This window comes from Pelophylax lessonae, assembly GCF_965119305.1.
Source record: "Pelophylax lessonae genome assembly, chromosome: 8".
In the NCBI taxonomy this organism is placed as follows: Eukaryota; Metazoa; Chordata; class Amphibia; order Anura; family Ranidae; genus Pelophylax; species Pelophylax lessonae.
Window position 1 is genome coordinate 112,295,931 of NC_138775.1, and position 21,145 is coordinate 112,317,075.

Below are 21,145 nucleotides of genomic sequence, written 5' to 3' on the forward strand. Positions count from 1 at the left end.
ACAATACAAGGAATAGAGGTTATGAAAATGAAAGTCAGGAATCTGATTCGTCAAACACATCTAACATCTCTTATAATTCACAGTTTTCACACAGCAACCATTGGAGACATCGGCAGACACGGAAACGCTCAAAATCCGGTGATGGTACACGAGGTGGTGGTAAGAAACGCGCCATAGAGCACACAAGTAAAAAAGCCACACCCACTTTACACAATTCACAAACACCTTCCACTTCTGCGCACCCGCATCACGGTGATGGCTCGGTACGCCCTAAAACGTCTTCTACTACACCGATCACACAGACTCACACAGTTGAAACACTTGATGATGACGGTTTTTTAGAACAGTCAGTTAGACTTATCCAAACCACAAATAGACACGATACCGAACAAAGGCACACTAGACAGATTCATGATCAGACTGACTCAACAACCATCTGCTTAGACATAGGGAATTTATCATCTCATATCCTTACAAAAGCCGAGAAGAAAGTTCTTTCCCTCGGCCTTACCTTTTGCCCAATCCAGGAGATGAATCTCTTCGAGATCATCAAAGATCTAAATCTATTCGGAAGGAAATTAACATACAAATACTTATTTGATGAGGAAAGAAAGAGGAAGAAACAGGACCACTTACTAAAAGAACAGTGGAAAGATTTCAAAGTGAGGGATTTTAGGGCTCTCAAGAACCTCATGGATCTTCTAGAGGAAAATGAGACCGCTGAATTACCCTCACAAACAAACAACGCAGAACCCCCTCGAGTATCAACACTAGAAATTGATACTTCAAACATATCTATGCAAAAAATGCAGGAACCTTCAATGTACACAGTTAAAAAGAAATCAGACAAATTTCCCTCGCTACAGACGAACCCCAACATTGCAGCATTTATCACACAGGTGACAAAACAGATTGAGGCAATTCAGGTGCCAAAAAGTAGTGGAGATAACCTTACCCAGCAACAAAAAGAAGCTTTGTCATCCCTTAGTAGAAACGACAAAATTGTCGTGAAACCCGCTGATAAAGGCGGAAGCATCGCCGTGATGGATGTGGAACAATATAGGGATATGTGCCTGGCTATTTTCAACAATAGAGACTGGTACAAACAGATACAGCCAGAAAGAGTGGATGTATTACAAAAAGACTTTGCACAGCTACTGTTTCAAGCATACAATAGGGGCTTTATAGACAAGGACACGTACCATGCTATATTTGTAAAAAACCCAAAAATCCCAACCTTTTATGCGTTACCGAAAACGCATAAAAGTCTAATATCTGCACCAGGTCGACCGATAATATCGGGAATAGGCTCATACACAGAACCGGCTAGTCAGTATATAGTCCTAATTCTGAGGGAACACATGACAACTTTGCCGTCCTACATAAAAGATACTCCTGATCTTCTAAAACGGTTAGAGGGTCTTATAGTCTCACCAGGCACTATATTAGTGGCTATAGACATCGAAGCCTTGTATAGTAGCATCCCGCATACAAGGGGGTTATCTGTGGTAGGGGAGTTTTTGTCTCCCATAGACGATAGACGATGTGTTTATGTCATAGACGATGTGTTTATGTTGTGGTCAGGGCCAGAGGAGGACCTGCGGAAATTCCTCAAATCATTAAACAATAAGCAATATAATCTCAAATTTACAACTCAATGGAATCGTAGATCCATACCCTTTCTAGACATTACAATATCCATCACAGAAACAGGAAAAATAGAGACAACTCTCTATCGCAAACCCACAGCAGGAAATACCGTGCTGCATGCACGAAGTTTTCATCCGAAACCATTGGTAGAAAGTATACCATATTCGCAGTATTTGCGACTTCGGTGGATTTGCTCTAATGAAGAGCAATTCCACTTAGAAGCAAATAAACTTCAAACTCGTTTGCTTGCCAGGGGATACACAACAACAATTTTGCGTAAGGCATACAATAGGGCCCATCAAAAAACAAGGGAGGAAACCCTTTTCCATAAGAAAGAAAAGAATCAGGAGGAAAGTGTACGCATTATTACTCCTTAACACCGTCAACATCACTTGATTCGCAACATCCTACAGCAACATTGGTACCTGCTTAAAAATGATAACATTCTAGCTAAATATTTGAAAGACTTCCCGGAAATAACGTTCAAAAAAGCGAAGTCAATCAAAGATAGAGTTATCAGAAGCCATTTTGACGATAAGAGGGATAAACCAAATGAAGATATAGCGGGTACATGGCGCTGTGGGAGTTGCAAATTTTGTGAATGGATCTATGAAAACCAATCCTTATATCTACCCAATGGACAATTACATTCAATCAGACATTATGTGGACTGCCAAACAATAGGCATTGTGTACATCATGTTTTGCGACTGTGGCGCATATTATATCAGAAAAACAAAACTAAACTTCTGGCGCCGTATTAAAGATCATATAGGTTACGGAAAAAATAATTTGTTGTCTACACCAAATGGGAGACACTTAGGTGTATACCACAAAAATAATACCAAAGTGGTTAAGTTTGCTGCCTTGTAGCACATACTGGAAAACCCTAGAGGGGGAGAGTTTTATAAAATTATATTGCAGCGTGAAGCACGCTGGATTTATATGCTTCAAGCTACTACAAATCCAGGCCTAAACGAGGGACTTAGCTTCAAACATTTCCTTTAAAACCAAAAATAATAAGAAAGTAAGAGAAAAAATAAAAGAAAAAAAGAGAAGAAAAGAGAATTTCTTCCCGTTTTAGAAAAGTCTCCCTCTGTTTTCTCCCTTAAAAATCGACAATATATATATTAGTCGCAGGTGCACATACACACATATATAAAAATAATTTCCACAAATTCAATGAGATGTCTGAAATAATAGATCCCAATATCTGTGAGATTCTCTCTAAATGGGGGGTATGAGCCCTGTTTGTATAGGGTCTAACCCTCTTTTCCTTCCTGCCCTTTCCCCCTCCCCTTTCTCCCCTTCCCCCCCTCTTTTTCTTTTCCAAGATCGGGGGTACAAGAATAAGTCCTAAATATATGCCGATATATGCCCATATATTGGGGTATTATATAAATACAATAAAAAGATATATGCAGTTTATGTACAATATGAAATATATGGTAGACAACAGGCTTGGCAGTGGCATGCAATGCCAAGCCGCTGCAAGCAAAGCCAACAGAATACTGGGATGTATAAAAAAGGGGATTCACTCCAGAAATAAAGAGATTATTCTCCCACTCTACAAGACTCTGGTCCGGCCACATTTGGAGTATGCTTTCCAGTTCTTGGCACCGGTCCTCAGGAAGGATGTGCTGGAATTGGAAAGAGTCCAGAGAAGGGCAACAAAAATAATTAGGGGAATGGAGGACATCAGCTATGAGGAAAGACTACAAGCACTGAACCTATTCTCCCTGGAGAAGAGACAATTGAGGGGGGATATTATATCAATGTACAAATACTGTACTGGCGACCCTAGCATAAGGAACAAACTATTCAGAGAGAGGAGATACAATAAGACACGTGGCCATTCACTAAAACTAGAGGAAAGGCGGTTTAACCTTAAAATGCGTAAGGGGTTCTTCACTGTAAGAGCGGTAAGGATGTGGAATTCTCTTCCACAAGCAGTCGTATCAGCTGGGAGCATTGATAGTTTCAAAAAACTATTAGATGGGCACCTTGGAGACCACAACATACAGGGGTACACAATGTACGGTTAAAAGCAAACACACACACATCATAGGTTGAACTGGATGGACTGATGTCTTTTTTCAACCTCACTAACTATGAAATAATGTTGAACTGAATATTACAAATGTCAAGGCAGGATATAAAGTTATGAAATTGTTATTGATAAATGTACAAATGCCCAGTGGCATTTAATGTATGGGGCCAAGCGCAGAAACTCCTCTTTTTTGCAGAAAATGTGCTACAGTGGAAGCAGTATAATAATTAACAAGAAGGATAAGAGGGATCTTTTACGGTCAGTGACAGGGCGGCGATGACCCACCCCTTATGGGTTGTTGGTGAGCGAACGTCACTTCCGCTCGCTCCCTCCCCCTTTTCCGGCGTGTGTGCGTTCCAACGAACACCACCGCCGGATGTAAACAGATGATACACTTCCGAGGCGCTAGAGGTGACAGGCGAAGGCGGGTGAGTGACGCACTTCCGGTGCGCGGCAATCAGTATAACAAACACCTGAGCCGAATAGGGGCCTGATGTGTTTGGGGATATATAGCACACACACAGACCCACAGATCATGGCGGGACGACTAGCAGGCTGGCGGAGGCATACGGCGCAGTAAGTTAATAAAGATTATGATCTTCTGATTTATATACAACTCTCTATGGGACTTATATATGCCTATTTTGCATTTTCCTTAGTGCTCCTCTTTTGGATGAGATTTTTCTTCTCCCCCATTTCCACGGGTTGAAGTTAATTACCTGTGTTTACTGAAATAGACTACCATGGCCAGAGTGTAAAAAACTTCTCAAACAGACATATAAGAACATGTGAGTATATGCAGTTACAAAGAAAAATAGAGCCATGAAACCTCTCCCAAATAATAATTTATTATATATTTGGCCTTATTTTCAGTCTGTGCCGACATAACCCAGTGGAAATATTCCATTGAAATCTGCAAGGGACACATATGTTCTCTACTACAAGGGGACCAAGCTATATGATGACTACTTGAATTATATAACCACACAAGGTAAAATGATGCACCTAGATCCAAATGTTAAGATTGAAACTTTGAAATCTTGAGTCTTATATTTAAATGAAACAGACATATGAAGAGATGTGTATACATATATGCATATATATTTCTCTTTGCTAGATAATACTTACCTTTTGCTGATGCCGGCCGCCATACTGCTACTTCCTATCCCTGCCTGATCTTCTCTTTTGAAAGTATAGGTAACTATGGGATAATATTGCTTAATGTAGAAAAGAAATCTATATGTGCTTTGGAGATTATATGCCCTATTGTTCTATACATACAGGTGGACTCACTCCATCTCCTCCTCCCCCTATCTCTCTCCCTTCCCCTCTATGGTCATTATGGTTTACTGACAGCCACGGATTGCACAATTTTTTGCATCTTGAGAGGTCTGTTTTTTAGCACTTGATGCCTATTTAAATATTATGTTAAAGCTTTCAATGTACAGTTTGGACTAATTACGTGTTTTGTCTTTACTAAAAGAAAATACATATACATCTGAGGTCCAGAAGAAGCTAAGGCAAAACGCGTCGACCTCTTCAGACTATTACCATAGTATCTATCCTATGCAACTACCAAAAATGTCTGTATATCCAAATTAGATTCATAGAAAATGTGGATTTTAACACAGTTAATCTGTATATTTTGTGCTTTGTCTTTTCGTGTTTGGATTAATATTTTAATATGTGTTTAATAAAATATACATGTTTTTTAAACAAACAAATTTTGCCTGCCTGATATGTGCCTTTAAAGTCCGCTATTATTTCTCCATTGAACAAATCCATTTTGTATCAGTGGTCTTTTTTTGTTCTAGTCGATAGGATTATGGCACACAAGGGATAGCTCAAAATCTCCCCATGATCTGTGGCACTCATTTCTATACCATCATCACTCTCAGTGCAGGTTTTTGAGAAGACATGAGGTATAGTAGGGGTAGAGATCTCAGATGAGGAGCAAGGTGAAGTATGCTTTCAGGTGCTGTTGCCAACAGACTGCATGACAGGTAATCATATGTCTTGTCAAACATGTGGTGCCCAAGCGGCTGGTGTTCTGGCCACACGTGATCCACTTCAGACAGAGATTGCAAACATCAACACTGCGGTCTACTGCATATGTGTTGGAAAAAGCCAACACCAATGAACTTTTGGAAGTCTGCATGGCATTAGCAGCACCCAGCCACCTGTGGAGCTCTGTGGTGTGATGCAATAGGGTGGCTGCCCTTAAGGCAGCCCCTTGAGCATATCCTGGCTCATTGGAGCTGTTCCACCTCCTCCTTCTCCTCACTTTCCTCCTCTATTCTCTCAGGCACCCAAGTACAGTCAGTGACCTCATCATCCCCTCCCTCCTTGTCACTAGAACAAACTTGCCAGTATGCTGCAGCTGTGACTGCTAGTTTCTTGTTCGTCATTGTCACCTCCTCTCTCTAGGCTCACGTTATTCCCTTCCTCCAGTGTTAATTTCGTCAACGAAAACGTTTTCATCACCGCTTTCGTCACCGGCATTTTTCAAATGACGAAAACGAGACGCAAAGTATAGCACATTTTCGTCAAATGACGACAACGATGACGAAAATCAAATCCGTTTTCGTCAACGAACGAAAACTAAACGAGAATGTGAGGCAGGGACGTTTACCCAACTTCCGGTTTTCACTGAGTTCCGCCTGTGTGGCGTCTGGCGTGGCGTGCCCCGTGACGTCCGACGTCTATAAGAGAGTCGACTCGAGACCAGTCACCTGACCTGAGACCTCATCACCAGACAGCACTACAGCCAGAGCCAGGCCCGACTCATCACACAGTCACACGGCAGACGACCAGGCAGTGGCGGCGTGGCACTCCACCACATCCTCCAGAGTGAGTTGCAACAGCCAGCTATTATTGCCCCTGAGTCCCCTCAGAGCTCAGACCACCGCTATGATCCAGGACTGTGTGTGCCGTCGCGTGAGGCATAGGCCGCTGAGGCCCGCCCGGCCCATAACTTCTAGTTAGTTACTAGTTAGAGACCACCACCCTTAAACCTGAGACCCGAACCCCCATCCAGATCCAGCACTGATTAGACCACCATCCAGCAGACCAGCACTCACTGCAGCAGCATTTCAGGCCTCCTCTGACCAGACTGAGACCACCTTCAGCCCTGTGTGCAATACTGCAATGCATTACAGGCCATCCCTGGCTTAGACCTGAGACCACCAGGCTCCAGCAGCATTACAGGCCTCCTCTGACTGTCCTGACCAGTGACCACAGGCATCCAGGGCATTACAGGCCACCCCTTAGCCTGAGACCACCAGGCTCCAGCACTGTCCAGTATACAGGCCTCCTCTGTCTGACTGTCCTGACCAGTGACCACCACAGGCATCCAGGGCATTACAGGCCATCCCTTAGACCTGAGACCACCAGGCTCCAGCACTGTCCAGAATACAGGCCTCCTCTATCTGACTGTCCTGACCAGTGACCACCACAGGCATCCAGGGCATTACAGGCCATCCCTTAGACCTGAGACCACCAGGCTCCAGCACTGTCCAGAATACAGGCCTCCTCTATCTGACTGTCCTGACCAGTGACCACCACAGGCATCCAGGGCATTACAGGCCATCCCTTAGACCTGAGACCACCAGGATCCAGCACTGTGTCCAGCAGCATTACAGGCCTCCTCTGTCTGACTGACCTGACCACCACAGGCATCCTGGGCATTACAGTTACAGGCCATCCCTTAGACTTGAGACCACCAGGCTCCAGCACTGTCCAGCAGCATTACAGGCCCCCTCTGTCTGACTGTCCTGAGTCTCCTGACCATTGACCCCCACAGGCATCCAGGGCATTACAGGACATCCCTTACAGACCTGAGACCACCAGGCTCCAGAGTCCAGCACTGTCCAGCAGCATTCCTCCTCGCTCTGACGACCACTGTCATCCACAGTTCCACACAGCACTCACTGTCATCCAGAGAAATGTCAGCGACCGCCGCGTCTGTCTCGTCTGTGACTGGTAGAAAGAGAAGAGAAGATCTATGGGTGTATTTTACATTTGATGCTAAGGACAACAAGACCCTTTGCAAACCATGTGGAGTGACACTAACTGGCAAAAATACAACAAACTTGAAGCGTCATTTGCGGACAACTCATCCCGAAATTCATACAAAGGTAAGCAGTGCATGATAGCACTTAACTCCACTTTTGTATAAAGAGATAACTTAGCGCTGAGTGCGAGAGAATGTAAAATCAGAATAACTATAATTTTTCCCCCTAATTTAACCCCACAGATACAGAAAACCTCAAATGATGGACCAAGTCAAGCCAGTGCACCACCACAGCAAACAATTTATGCTGCTCTTTTCAGTGCTTCAAAATACAAAATTGACTCTAAGGAACAACAGGCCAGGGAGGAAGCCATAGCAAGATGGATTGGGCGCTCCGGATTACCAGTCAGAACGATTGAAGATGAGGACTTTGTTAGCATGATGGAGACAGTAGATAGAAAGCTGACTGTTCCAAAGAAAACTAAAATAAGCAATCTAATTGACAAACAATATGAAGATGAAAACAAAAATTCAAAAAGAGACTGACTGCTGCTCGGAGAGTATCTATTTGCACTGATTTGTGGACCAAGAAAGGACTCTCAGCTTCATTCCTTGCTATAAGTGCATGCTACTTTTGTGTTGAACAACATAAACCTGAACACATATTGTTGGCCCTTGAACAAGTAGCCCACCCACACACTGCACAGTCAATTAAAACATGTGTGGACAAATGCTTGCAAGAGTGGGACATACCAAAGAGGAAGATCCTTACAGTGATAACAGACAATGGGAGCAATATGGTGGCAGCATTTAAACAAACCGCAGCAGCAGCAGCAGCAGAAGAACCACCCACCTCTAGTGAGGAAGACTCCCCCATGACAGAAAGTGACTCTGAGGCAGAGTCTGAAATTGATGACCTACGGTGGGTGAGCCAATTTTGATTTTATTTTACATGACACGGTACGGTTGACAGTTAATTATCACATGCATATGAGATGATTGATGTGGGGGGCTGGGGGCACTAGTATCCATGCTCTAGTCTACTCTATGGGTGCATCTTTGTTATTTTTCCAGTAGTCTTTTCTAAAAGTATTCCCATAAGATGTTAAATGTTAAAATAATAGAATGGAACAGAAAGCTTTTCTATACTTTATGCTTATTTGGCTGTGTTCCACTGTTAGGTACCAACAGATCGACATGGACCGGACACCATGTGTAGTGCATACCTTACAACTAGTGGTCCACATGTTGCAGAAGGAGGCAAGTGTGAAGAGAATACTGGATAAAGCAAGATCAATAGTGCACCTCTTCCGCAAGTCTTCCATCGCAACACAGAAGATATTGGAGCATTGTGGCCTGACCATTTTAAATGACTGCCCCACTCGCTGGTCAAGCACATTCAACATGATCGCAAGACTCCTCAAACTGAAAGAGTCAGTCTGCCAAATCGCGAACAACATGGGATGGGACAGCTTGCTCCCTAGTGAATGGCAAAAGCTCACATCATTGCATGACCTATTGCTGCCTTTTGCAGAACATACTAAAACCCTCCAGAGTGACACCATGTCAATGTCCCTAGCTGTCCCTGCTCTTTTTGATCTACTCAGCCACCTTGAGGACTTTAAACAGAACACTAGCTACCAAGACCTTGCCACAATTGCACAGAAAATGAAAGGGAATGTGAACCAGCGTTTTGCTTCATTGTTAGATCCAACAGATGAAATGTTCTCGCCACTTGCAGCAGCTGCTTGTTTTGTCAACCCTACTGTCTGTGAAACCCTTGTTGATGTGGCAGATCATGAGAATATTCAGGAATTGCTTAAAAAGGCAGAGGAGTATGTGATAAGAAAATCCACTTCGCCCCACATGCAACATCATGAATTGTCTGAAGATGATGTGGAAGAACTAGTAGAACAGGAGAATATTGAAAAATCTGAGGAAGTTGAAGAAGCACCGGTATCCACATCTAAGCAGCCAATCTTTCGGTTTCTTGCTAAATGCCGCAGAAGACCCAGGCAGAGGATCTCCCCAAACAGCATAAAACAGCAGATCAGAAAATATAAGGAAGAGCTTTTGCATCAAGTTGAGGACAACACTGCAACAGATTTTTGGCTGTCAAAGAGTGACACTATTTATCACCAGCTAAAACCTTTTGCTTTAGACCTGCTGGCTATGCCAGCTTCTCAAGCCTTTGCAGAGAGGGTATTCAGTGTCACAGGTGACCTCTCTAGAGGCCGGCGGAATAGAGCAAGGGTCATTTTGGCACGAAGTGCTTTCCTTAAAATGAATCGAAACAAATAGAAGTGTTTTATTATTGTTATTTCTATAAAAAGCATAACTAATACTTGTGCTTCAAAAACAGTTGTAATTGTCAATTCAATTCATTAGAAAATTGCTGCACAGTGCACACAGGCTACAAAATGCATTTGTATGTGGAACAATAACACAACCACCACCGCTTATTAACCTCTCTCTCTCTTAGCATTGACATTGACAAATGAATAGAGACAAATATCACACTAATGAAAAAGAAAAATAGATCAGTAACGGTCAAAAAGGGCAGCCTTACATCGGGGTCCTGCTGCAGATCTTTTTAGTGTAATATTTACCTCTATTGTCATTGCGAATGCTGAGACTCAGAAAGAGGAGAGAGGAGGAGTTGATAAAAAGTGGTAAGTCTGTTATAATTCTTACGCTAATGGCATTATTAGACTGTGTGCACTGTGCACATTTTTATTGAATACATCTGAGAATTAGAACTGTTAAAATAATAAGCTGACACTGTAAATGTATTGGGTTCTTCTTATTTAGAAATAAGCATTACCCTCCTCAAGTTTTACAGTATTGGTTTATTATGCAGTGCCAGTGCCAGACTGGCAGTGACAGTGCCTGTGCAAGTGTGCACTGCAGCTGTTCTTGGATGGTTGAGGCAGGACGTTGTTCTCTCTGAGGATGTTTTTGTACCATTCTTTATTCATGGCTGTGTTCTTAGGCAAAATTGTGAGTGAGCAGTGAGTGAGCACACTCCCTTGTTGGCTGAGAACATAGCAACCCCCCCACAGTGGTCTCAGGTCTCAGGATGCTGTACTGTTGCCATGAGCATGACACAGGACTGATAAAGTGAGCTGATGCATATTTTTTCTTCCCTGGAGTCTCTGTAGCTGTTCTTGGATGGTTGAGGGGGGAGCTGGGACTGGACTGGAGGAAGGAAGTTGTTCTCTTCTGAGGATGTTTTTTTACCATTCTTTATTCATGGCTGTATGTTCTTAGGCAAAATTGTGAGTGAGCAGTGAGTGAGGCGAGCACACTCCCTTGTTGGCTGAGAACTTAGCAACCCCCCCAGCCCCCACAGTGGTCTCAGGTCTCAGGACAGGATGCTGTACTGTTGCCATGAGCGTGACAGAGCAGGACTGATGTGAAGTGAGCTTATGTCTACAAAGTTTTTATTTTTTTGTATTTTTATTACATTTTTACATTTTTATGTTACCCCCTTTGGTTTGGTCAAAAAAGAAATATTATTGGCATTGGCAAAACAATTTTGCCTTAATAAAGACAATAATGACTAACTCTGTGTCTGTGTAGTAGTGTGTAGTGCTGTGCTAGTGCATGCTCAAAGCTTAATACCATAAATAATAACATATTCGATTTTTCATTCACTCCAGGACCAGCAGTAGTATATAATGAGTTTGGAAATTGTAGAGAAATGCTTAAATAATGCATTACAAATTACAATTGAACTACACCCAGTCGATTATAGATGACTAAAATGAGTTTTAGTCAACTAAAATGTAGGACGTTTTAGTCGACTAAAATGTAAGATGTTTTAGTCGACTAAAATGTACTGGAGTTTTAGTCGACTAAATACGACTAAAACTAAAACACTTGCAGAAGACTAAAATGGGACTAAAACTAAAATGCCATTTTAGTCCTAAGACTAAGACTAAAACTAAATTGAAATTTGCTGCCAAAATTAACACTGCCTTCCTCAACCTGCGAAACAACATCGGAGCATTCAAATTGCTGCGCATCCTCCAGCATCATGTACCCGACACTATGATCAAATACTTCAGGTGACTCCTCCATGCATGATGATGAGGCTACGGAAGGAGTAGCTGTAGACAAGGAGCCTTTGGAACGGGCTGCTTTGGCAGCTGCTATTGAAGGCAAACTAGTATAAACCTGTGTGACAGAGGACAAGGAGGACGAGGACGGCTTATTTATCCACTCCACCAACTCTTCTGCATGTTGTGGCTCAATAACACGGCCAGCACCGGAAAAAAAGGACAAGCGTGCCCTGCTTGCAGAGGATGCACCATGTCCATGGCCACCACTTTTCACTGTGGACACAGAGGCCGCTTGCCCTCTTTTATTGGCCTGTAAGCGTCTGCCTCTAATTGTTGCCCTTTCAGACATGATGGAGATTTTTGGGGGTTCTTATAAATGTTTATTATAGAATGTGGGATGGAAATATGATGTTTGGGTGCAATAATGTTGTGCTTGGTGCACTATAAACTGTTTCATTATTGTGTTTTATTTTTTGGGGGGATTATTTTAATCTTTTAGTATAGAGTGTGCAAAGGGAAAATGGTGCTTGGGTGAAAAACTTTGTGCTTGGTGCACTATAAACCATTTTATTATATATTTTTTATTAATAAAGAAACAATTAATAAAGCAATAAATAAATAAAACCCCTGCTAAGGCAGAAGGAATAGCGCCTAAGATGCACAAGGGGGGCAGCAATTATGCCCTTAATATTATTAGTACTGGTGCGCCAACAACAAAAACACCCACGTCTGGAGCAGAAGGAATAGCACCTGAGATGCCTAAGGGGGTACAGCAATTGTGCCCTTAATATTATTAGTGCTGGTGCACCAACAACAAAACCACCCACTTCTGGAGCAGAAGGAATAGTGCCTGAGATGCACAAGGGGGGCAGAAATTATGCCCTTAATATTATTTGTGCTGGTACGCCAACAACAAAAACACCCACGTCTGGAGCAGAAGGAATATCGCCTGAGATGCACAAGGGTGTAAAGCATTTGTGCTCTTAATATTATTAGTGACGGTGCGCCAACAACAAAAACACCCATGTCTGGAGCAGAGGCAATAGCGCCTGAGATGCACAAGTGGGGCAATAATTGTGCCATTAAAATTATAAGTGCTGGTGCACCAACAACAAAAACACCCACGTGTGGAGCAGAAGGAATAGCGCTTGAGATGCACAAGGGGGTACAGCAATTGTGCCCTTAATATTATTAGTGCTGGTGCGTCAACAACAAAAACATCCACGTCTGGAGCAGAAGGAATAGCACTTGAGATGCACAAGGGGGTACAGCAATTGTGCCCCTAATATTATTAGTGCTGGTGTGCAAAAAAAAAATAAAAAATCACTGCTGACGCAGAAGAATGCCCCAGCATTAGTAACAAAGAAGGGAGAACTAATATTGCTGTAACAGAACCCGATGATGCTGCAAAAAAAATAAATTGAAAAGCAATATATATATATATATATATATATATATATATATATATATATATATATATTAATAAAATAAAAAAGGGTATCAGTTGGGTGACACAGACATGTTATATACAATACACTTCAGTGGCCCCATTACAATCACAGCACAGCACAGCACAAAACTGACTGCAGTACACTGTGTAACATAGGAATCAGCCCTACCCTACACTGCACTGGTTGATATACAGTATATCCTGCAATAACTGATACATATATATATCCTGCAATAACTGATAAATATATATACTTCACTATCTGATTAAGCTTGCAATAGCTGATATATATACATATATATATATATATATATATATACAGTGGGGATCGAAAGTTTGAGCATCCCAGGTAAAAATTTGTATTAATGTGCATAAAGAAGCCAAGGAAAGATGGAAAAATCTCCAAAAGGCATCAAATTACAGATTAGACATTCTTATAATATGTCAACATAAGTTAGACTTTATTTCCATCATTGACACTTTCAAAATTACAGAAAACAAAAAAATAGTGTCTGCAAAAGTTTGAGCACCCTGCAGAATTTATAGCATGCACTGCCCCCTTTGCAAGGCTGAGATCTGCCAGTGTCATGGATTGTTATCAATCATCATCTGGAAGGACCAGGTGAAGTCAATCTTAAAGGTTTTAAATGCCCAGACTCATCTGACCTTGCCCCAACAAACAGCACCATGGGATCTTCTAAGCAGTTGTCTAGAAAACTGAAACTGAAAATAGTGGATGCTCACAAAGCTGGAGAAAGCTATAAAAAGATAGCAAAGTGTTTTCAGATGTCAATATCCTCTGTTCGGAATGTAATTAAGAAATAGCAGTCATCAGGCACAGTGTAAGTTAAAGCAAGATCTGGAAGACCAAGAAAAATATCAGACAGAACCAGAAGAGGCTCAAGGCTCTGTAAGGCCTAAGGCAAAACTTGGACATGAGGCCCCACTCACACCCATAATGGGAAAAATAATTCAAGCGATAAAAATGAACTGTATAAATTGCATATATTAAGAGCCTTAACCTTTGTACTATGAATTCACAGTTTCTAGAATTTTCTCTAACCAATTCTTCTTTAATCAAAGATCATTAAACATCGGGTATGTATGTATATATATATGTCTGCTCTTGCATCACAGTCCGCAGCATTTCCCTATAGGTCATGATTCCCTGAGTCCCTCCTTACATCAGAGTTCAGTGTCCCCCCTTACATAAGAGTTCTCCTTTAAATCAGATTCTCCCCACTGCAGAAGGTTACCATACCTGAGTCCCCACAGAGGGCACTGTAAATTCCAGTATAGTGCACTGCCATTCCTCCCTGAGGAATGGAAGCCTGCTATGCTTGGACTTGTACTGCTCTCTGTAGGGGACTGAGGAACTACTGCCTGCTATGCTAAGACTTGTAGTGCCCTCTGTGGGGACTAAGGCATGGCAGCCTGCTATTCTGGAACTTGTAGTGCCCTCTGTGAGGGACTGAGGATTCCTCAGTCCTCCACATTCTAGGGCACTATAAGTCCCAGCATAGAGGGCTGTCATTCCTCAGTCCCTCACAGCTGGGGGGAAAAACAACACAGAGTTAAACATCTAAAGGATCACTCCATCCAAAACTACCAATAATATACAGAGTCCATATGCTATATAATGTCACAGCCCCGGCAGGACTGGCACAGCTCCACTCTCTTCCCTGGCAACTGACTCTGGCGTCACGGGGGGCCTCTCCTCCTCCCCCAGCCACCCAGGGGCCCTCTCCTTCTCCCCCAGCCACCCAGGGGCCCTCTCCTTCTTCCCCAGCTACCCAGGGGCCCCTCTCCTTTTCCTCCAGCTACCCAGGGGCCCTCTCCTTCTCCTCCAGCCACCCAGGGGCCCTCTCATTCTACCTCAGACACCCAGGGGTCCTCTGCTTCTCCCCCAGCCACCCAGGGGTCCTCTCCTTCTCCCCCAGCCACCCAGGGGCCCTCTCCTTCTCCCCCAGCCACCCAGGGCCCCTCTCCTTCTCCCTCAGCCCCCAATGGCCCTCTTCTTCTCCCTCAGCCACCCAGGGGCCCTCTCCTTTTCCCCTAGCCACCAAGGGGCCCTCTCCTTCTCCCCCAGCCACCCAGGGGCCCTCTCCTTCTCCTCCAGCCACCCAGGGGCCCTCTCATTCTACCTCAGACACCCAGGGGCCCTCTCCTCCTCCCTCAGCCACCCAGGGGCCCTCTTCTTCTCCCTCAGACACCCAGTGGCCCTCTCTTTCTCCCTCAGCCCCCAATGGCCCTCTTCTTCTCCCTCAGCCACCCAGAGGCCCTCTCCTTTTCCCCTAGCCACCAAGGGGCCCTCTCCTTCTCCCCCAGCCACCCAGGGGCCCTCTCCTTCTCTCTGAGCCACCCAGGGGCCCTCTTCTTTCCCTCTAACCACCAATGGACCCTCTCCTTTTCCCTTAGCCACCCAGGGGCCCTCTCCTTTTCCCCTAGCCACCTAGGGGCCCTCTCCTTTTTCTCTAGCCACCCAGGGGCCCTCTCCTTTTCCTCTAGGCACCCAGGGTCCCGCTCCTCCTTCTCCTCCAGTCACCCAGGGTCCCTCTCCTTTTCCAGCCACCCAAGGGCCCTCTCCTCCAGCCTCCCAGGGGCCCTCTTTCTATCCCAGTTACCCAGGGGCCCTCTCCTTCTTCCCCAGCCACCCATGGGCCCTCTCCTTCTTCCCCAGCCACCCAGGGGCCCCTTTTCTTCTCCTTCAGCCACCCAGGGGCCCTCTCCTCTCTTAGCCACCCAGGTACCCTCTCCTTTTCCTTCAGCCACTCAGGGCCCTCTTCTTTTCCCCTAGCCACCCAGGGGCCCTCTCATTTTCCCCTAGCCACCCAGGGGCCCTCTCCTTTTCCCCTAGCCACACAGGGGCCCTCTCCTTTTCCCCTAGCCACACAGGGGCCCTCTCCTTTTCTCCTAGCCACCTAGGGACCCTCTCCTTCTCTTCCAGCCACCCTCTCCTCCCCCAGCCACCCAGGGCCAGCTTCTTCTCCTCCTCCTCCACCAACCATTCTAAGAATCTTCCAACTTCCCTGGGGCTACTCACCCCCTTTGCATAGTAGACACCAAAAATCTATGACCAGCCTGCAGAGTGACAATTCGGGGCCTGGTTACCTCTATGTTCCCAGGCCAGGGCAGAGCTCTCCTCCCAGAACAACAACCGATGATAGCAGAGTGAGCTGACCGGACAGTCACTTCCTACTAATGCAGGTACACGCCCACCAATTCCTCCACATCTTAGGATTACATGATCAGACGGCCAATCCCCAGGCAGAGAAGGCGGGGTAAGTGTCAGTGGACAACAGACACCTGGCAGCTGCAGTAAAGGGACTGCAGCACACTGCTACAAGTTTTATATCCGAGGATTTAAAGCAATCTTTTACTTGTGAGATTTCCCTGACTGCGACCTTCTAAATGTTGTCGCTCTGCCACTGGCCACAAGGCCCCTGTAGGTGCAAGGCCTTAGGCGACTGCCTAAATTGCCTAATTAGAGAGCCGCCTATGGACAGAACAGCTTGCAGGGTTGTGAGAAAAACAATTCAAAACCCACGTTTGACTGCACGATCCCTCCAGAAAAATCTGGCAGACACTGGAGTTGTGGTACACTATTCCACTATAAAGAGATACTTGTACAAATATGGTCTTCATGGAAGAGTCATAAGAAGAAAACCTCTTCTACGCCCTCACCACAAAAATCAGCATTTGAACTTTGCAAATGAACATATAGACAAGCCTGATGCATTTTGGAAACAAGTTCTGTGGACCGATGAGGTTAAAATTGAACTTTTTGGCCAGAATGAGCAAAGGTACGTTTGGAGAAGAAGGGGCACAGAATTTAATGAAAAGAACCTCTGTCCAACTGTTAAGCATGGGGTTGGATAAATCATGCTTTGGGGTTGTATTGCAGCCAGTGGCACAGGGAACATCTCACAAGTAGAAGGAAAAATGGATTCAATAAAATTTCAGCAAATTTTGGATGGTAACTTGATGTTTATTATTAAAAGTAGTGCACCTACATAAAATAGTCAGTCACTTGCATTAGAATCCAGGAAGTCCAGGACGCCGTGCGCTCCACGACACAAAACACAAAACCGGAAGTTGCACAATGATGCTTGGCTTCGTTCTACGCGTTTCAGTAATCTGACGTCATCGGGAGCAGCCTCAGTTGCCTCAGTCAGAGTGAAAAAACACGTATGACGGAGCCAAGCATGCAATGTCAAGATGCAGCTACCAAAGCCGGAAGAATATTAGCTTGCATAAAAAAGGGCTATACTCCAGAGATATAACTATAATCCTGCCAATTTATAAATCTCTGGGCCTGCCACATCTGGAGTATTCCATCCAGTTCTGGTCACCAGTCCTCAGAAGGGATGTACTGGAGTTGGAGAGAGTCCAAAGAAGGGCAAATTAGTGACATAGTTACATAGTTAGTCAGGTCGAAAAAAGACACAAGTCCATACGGTTCAACCAAATTAATAAGGGGACTGGAGAACCCAAATACGAGGAGGGACTACTAGCGCTAAAATTATTCTCGCTGGAGAAAAGAAGCTTGAGAGGGGATTTACAAATACCTCAGTGATGATCCTAGCATAGGAAAAAAGCTCTCTCAGGGGGTGTAAGAGGACACAGAGCCACACAATGAGATTGGAGGAGAAGCATTTAACCTTCAGCTGCACAGGGGGGTTTTTCACTGTCAGGGCGGTAAGAATGTGGAACTCTCTTCCACAAGTGGTGGTGTCAGCGGAGAGTATTGATATTTTTAAAAGACTCTTGGACCTACATCTTAAAGAACACAACATACAGGGATATGGGAAATGATTATCGACACTGACACACGTACACCTACACAGGTTGAACTGGATGGACTGTTGTCTTTATTCAACCTTACCTACTATGTAACTTTTATATACACTGCATTTGACCTTCCTAGTGTAACAAAATGACTTTCAATTTGTAAAACTACTCTACACTGAATTTTTTTTCTAGAAAAAGACAGGGAGAAAACATTTTTTCCTCATGGCTTCAACATTTCCAAAAATTCTACATATCTACTACCACTGTAGTTTACTCTGCCAAATGCTTGATCTTTGCAAGAATAAGAAGAGTTACAAAATGACCCATTAGTAGAGGGTGACCCTGGCTATGTATTGAGGGAGATTGATGCCCACTCACAATGATTAAACTGGGATACCAGGAAGTAATTTTTCTAGAACTTTCTAGAAAAGAAAGCAAAGGCTGAGGTAATGCCTGCTCCAGAATACAGAGACAGTTTGTTTTTTCCTGCTTTCAAGGTACATTAATAGTATATTAGTACATAGGAAAGCTGGAGTATAAAAAAAAACTCCCACTAGTAGAGTTCATAATCCATACCAGCATTACTCTTTTTTCTAGCTCAAACCAGGGAACACTTTTTAATCAGAGTATAGCATCAATTCAATTAAACTCCTGGAATATTGATCTGGTCAATTAAGTAGCAGAGGGGGGTTGTCAGGATTATTGGGGGAGATTAAATAAAGGAAAAATGGAAATATGTCATATTCTGTTTTATATAGAAATTTTGAGCAGTGGCATCCATGTTGTAGAAGGTCACTGAAAGTTCAAACCTCCTTTTAGGCAAAAGTGTCTATTCCACAGATTTCTAAAAGGTTTACCAAAAACATGCTGTTAAATAAATAGATAGCCTGTTGACTTTATTTAGATAAAGTCTAGCTGACGCTATACCAAGGTAATCTTATCTGTGTGTGGGACCATAAAACACTGGTCAAGTATTCTGTGTTTAAACTCATTTAGAAATAAGATTTACAAATACATTATAATCATATATAAGAGAATATTAACAAGGAAGTATATATATATATATATATATATATATATATATATATATATATATATTTATATATATATATATATATTTATATATATATATATATATATATATATATATAAATAACATACATAGATATGTAGGAACATTTTCTATATTATATCTTGTTTCATGTGCTTGCTAAATTCTAGTTCTAACTGATATTGATGACTCATCACTGTATGTCAAGAAAAATTTAAAAAACCTTTGTAAATGGTAGAGTAGTCATAAAACTTTTCTGACCTTGCCAGAGTCTAGAAGGTCTGAGATTGTAAGCTCTTTGTCAATATAAGGTTCAAAGTTTATTTGTAGGTAAATATTGCTATATACTGAATCTAAGAGCAATACAATACTGCCATCTTTGGTGACTGATACTAAGTGAAGTCTTTGGTTTAGACAGTCATTTCCAATTTATATAAATATATATATTAATAATAGATTATTTTTAAATGGTGTTACCAGATTCAATCCTTCCTTAGATACATGATGGATATATTAGATGGATATGTGTATTATGAGAGTATGGACAAGTTTTTATGATGATTACTCTTAAATATAAAGAAATCATCATTTAATTTTAATATCCAAAATAATGGAGGCATGACAATGACCTCACCAGTTAATGAATAAGATATCCCAACCAATGGGGATAAAGTTCATCCTTCTGGGTTTGACTTATGTTAATTTTACAGCCCTTTTGTTCAATACAATATAAAAAGGAAACCCAGATGTGAGAGACACAACACATTACGACAACACACATTACACATACAACATACACGCTACTCACATCCATACATATACTCATCTATACATACTCCATTTTGCTCCATCATTCATCTGAAACTTTGAAGGACGCCAAACGAATCTCCTCCCCAACTGGCCACCATTTTAGGAAGGCAGCCATCTTAAGGACTCTGGTAACGACCATTTTAAGTTAGCAGCCATTTTAAATATGGTAAATATACCTTGCTGTTTATTTGAATAATATTTAATATTCTTTATTTCCTTCCTTACATGTTTTACGTTTGATGCTAAAAAGTAACGAGATTACAGTCCCAGCCATATGAACCATGTAGATTTTTCTTTAAAAACTGATTTTTGTTTTTATACATTTTTATTAATATCAGATTTAGCGCATATTGGCGTATTAGTCTAACGTTTTGCATAGCTTATTCTCGCTCCATTTGCAGTGGAGTGACTATCGGATGCACAATTCATAGACAATTGTGGTCTGATTATATAGTACACTTATCTATGGTTTATGCTACTACATCTGGGAAAAACGTAATCTTGCTTTATTTTTACTTTCATTATTGAGCTACAATAACATTGCATTTATCGTTTTAAGTTTGTATTTTATGTAAAGTTATCTCTTTGTGTCATCTCCAGTTTAATCATTTATTGTGAATACATGTCTTGTGAATAAATATTCTTATATATTCCATACTGTAGACTGTTTTCACTAAGATTGGTATATGCTTTTAAAAAGAAATTAATCGATTAAAAATAATTTGCTACATATTGATTTGTGGAAATAAGTTGAGATTCTCCTACCTTACAGATCTTTGCTTATTGACATAAATGGAGGCACTGTTATATTCAGAGCAGTATAAATATTCTGACAGGTTGTTAATCAGTTTCAGTTGCTTTGGTATTAATGAAATTAAAAAACAGGTGCACTAGATGGGCAACAATGAGACAACCTGCAAAACAGGAATGGTTTTTACAGGTGGAGGAAAATTATTTTTTTCCCTACACATCTTTTCTGACTGTTTTTCACTAGTTTTGCATTTGGGTAGGGTCAGTGTCACTTCTGGAAGTATGGAGGCGATACCTGGACCCTGTAGAGGTTGCACAGGCAGTCCAACTTGGCATAAAGTTTACTGTGTCTCCCAGCATAGTCTCAAGAGCATGGAAGAGATCCCAGGAGACAGGCAGTTACTCTAGCAGAGCTGTACAGTACCATAGAAGGTCCTTAACTCATCAGCAGGATGGGTATATGCTCCTTTGTGCAAGGAGGAACAGGATGAGGACTGCCAGAGCCCTACAAAATGACC

The 21,145-nt window shown here is 42.6% G+C and overlaps 2 protein-coding genes across 2 annotated transcripts in view; one reads left to right on the forward strand and one right to left on the reverse strand.

The window, feature by feature from the left end:
* CACNA1I (calcium voltage-gated channel subunit alpha1 I) overlaps positions 1-21,145 on the reverse strand; it is a 2,042,880-nt gene that overhangs the window by 1,299,118 nt on the left and 722,617 nt on the right. The gene's annotated exons all lie outside the window — the stretch shown is intronic.
* Positions 7,663-10,041, forward strand: LOC309562337 (uncharacterized protein). Its single transcript, XM_082266479.1, has 3 exons — positions 7,663-7,835; positions 7,955-8,633; positions 8,893-10,041. The coding sequence occupies exons 2-3, from the start codon at positions 8,509-8,511 to the stop codon at positions 10,010-10,012; spliced, it is 1,245 nt and encodes a 414-aa protein (XP_082122605.1). The 5' UTR covers positions 7,663-7,835; positions 7,955-8,508; the 3' UTR covers positions 10,013-10,041.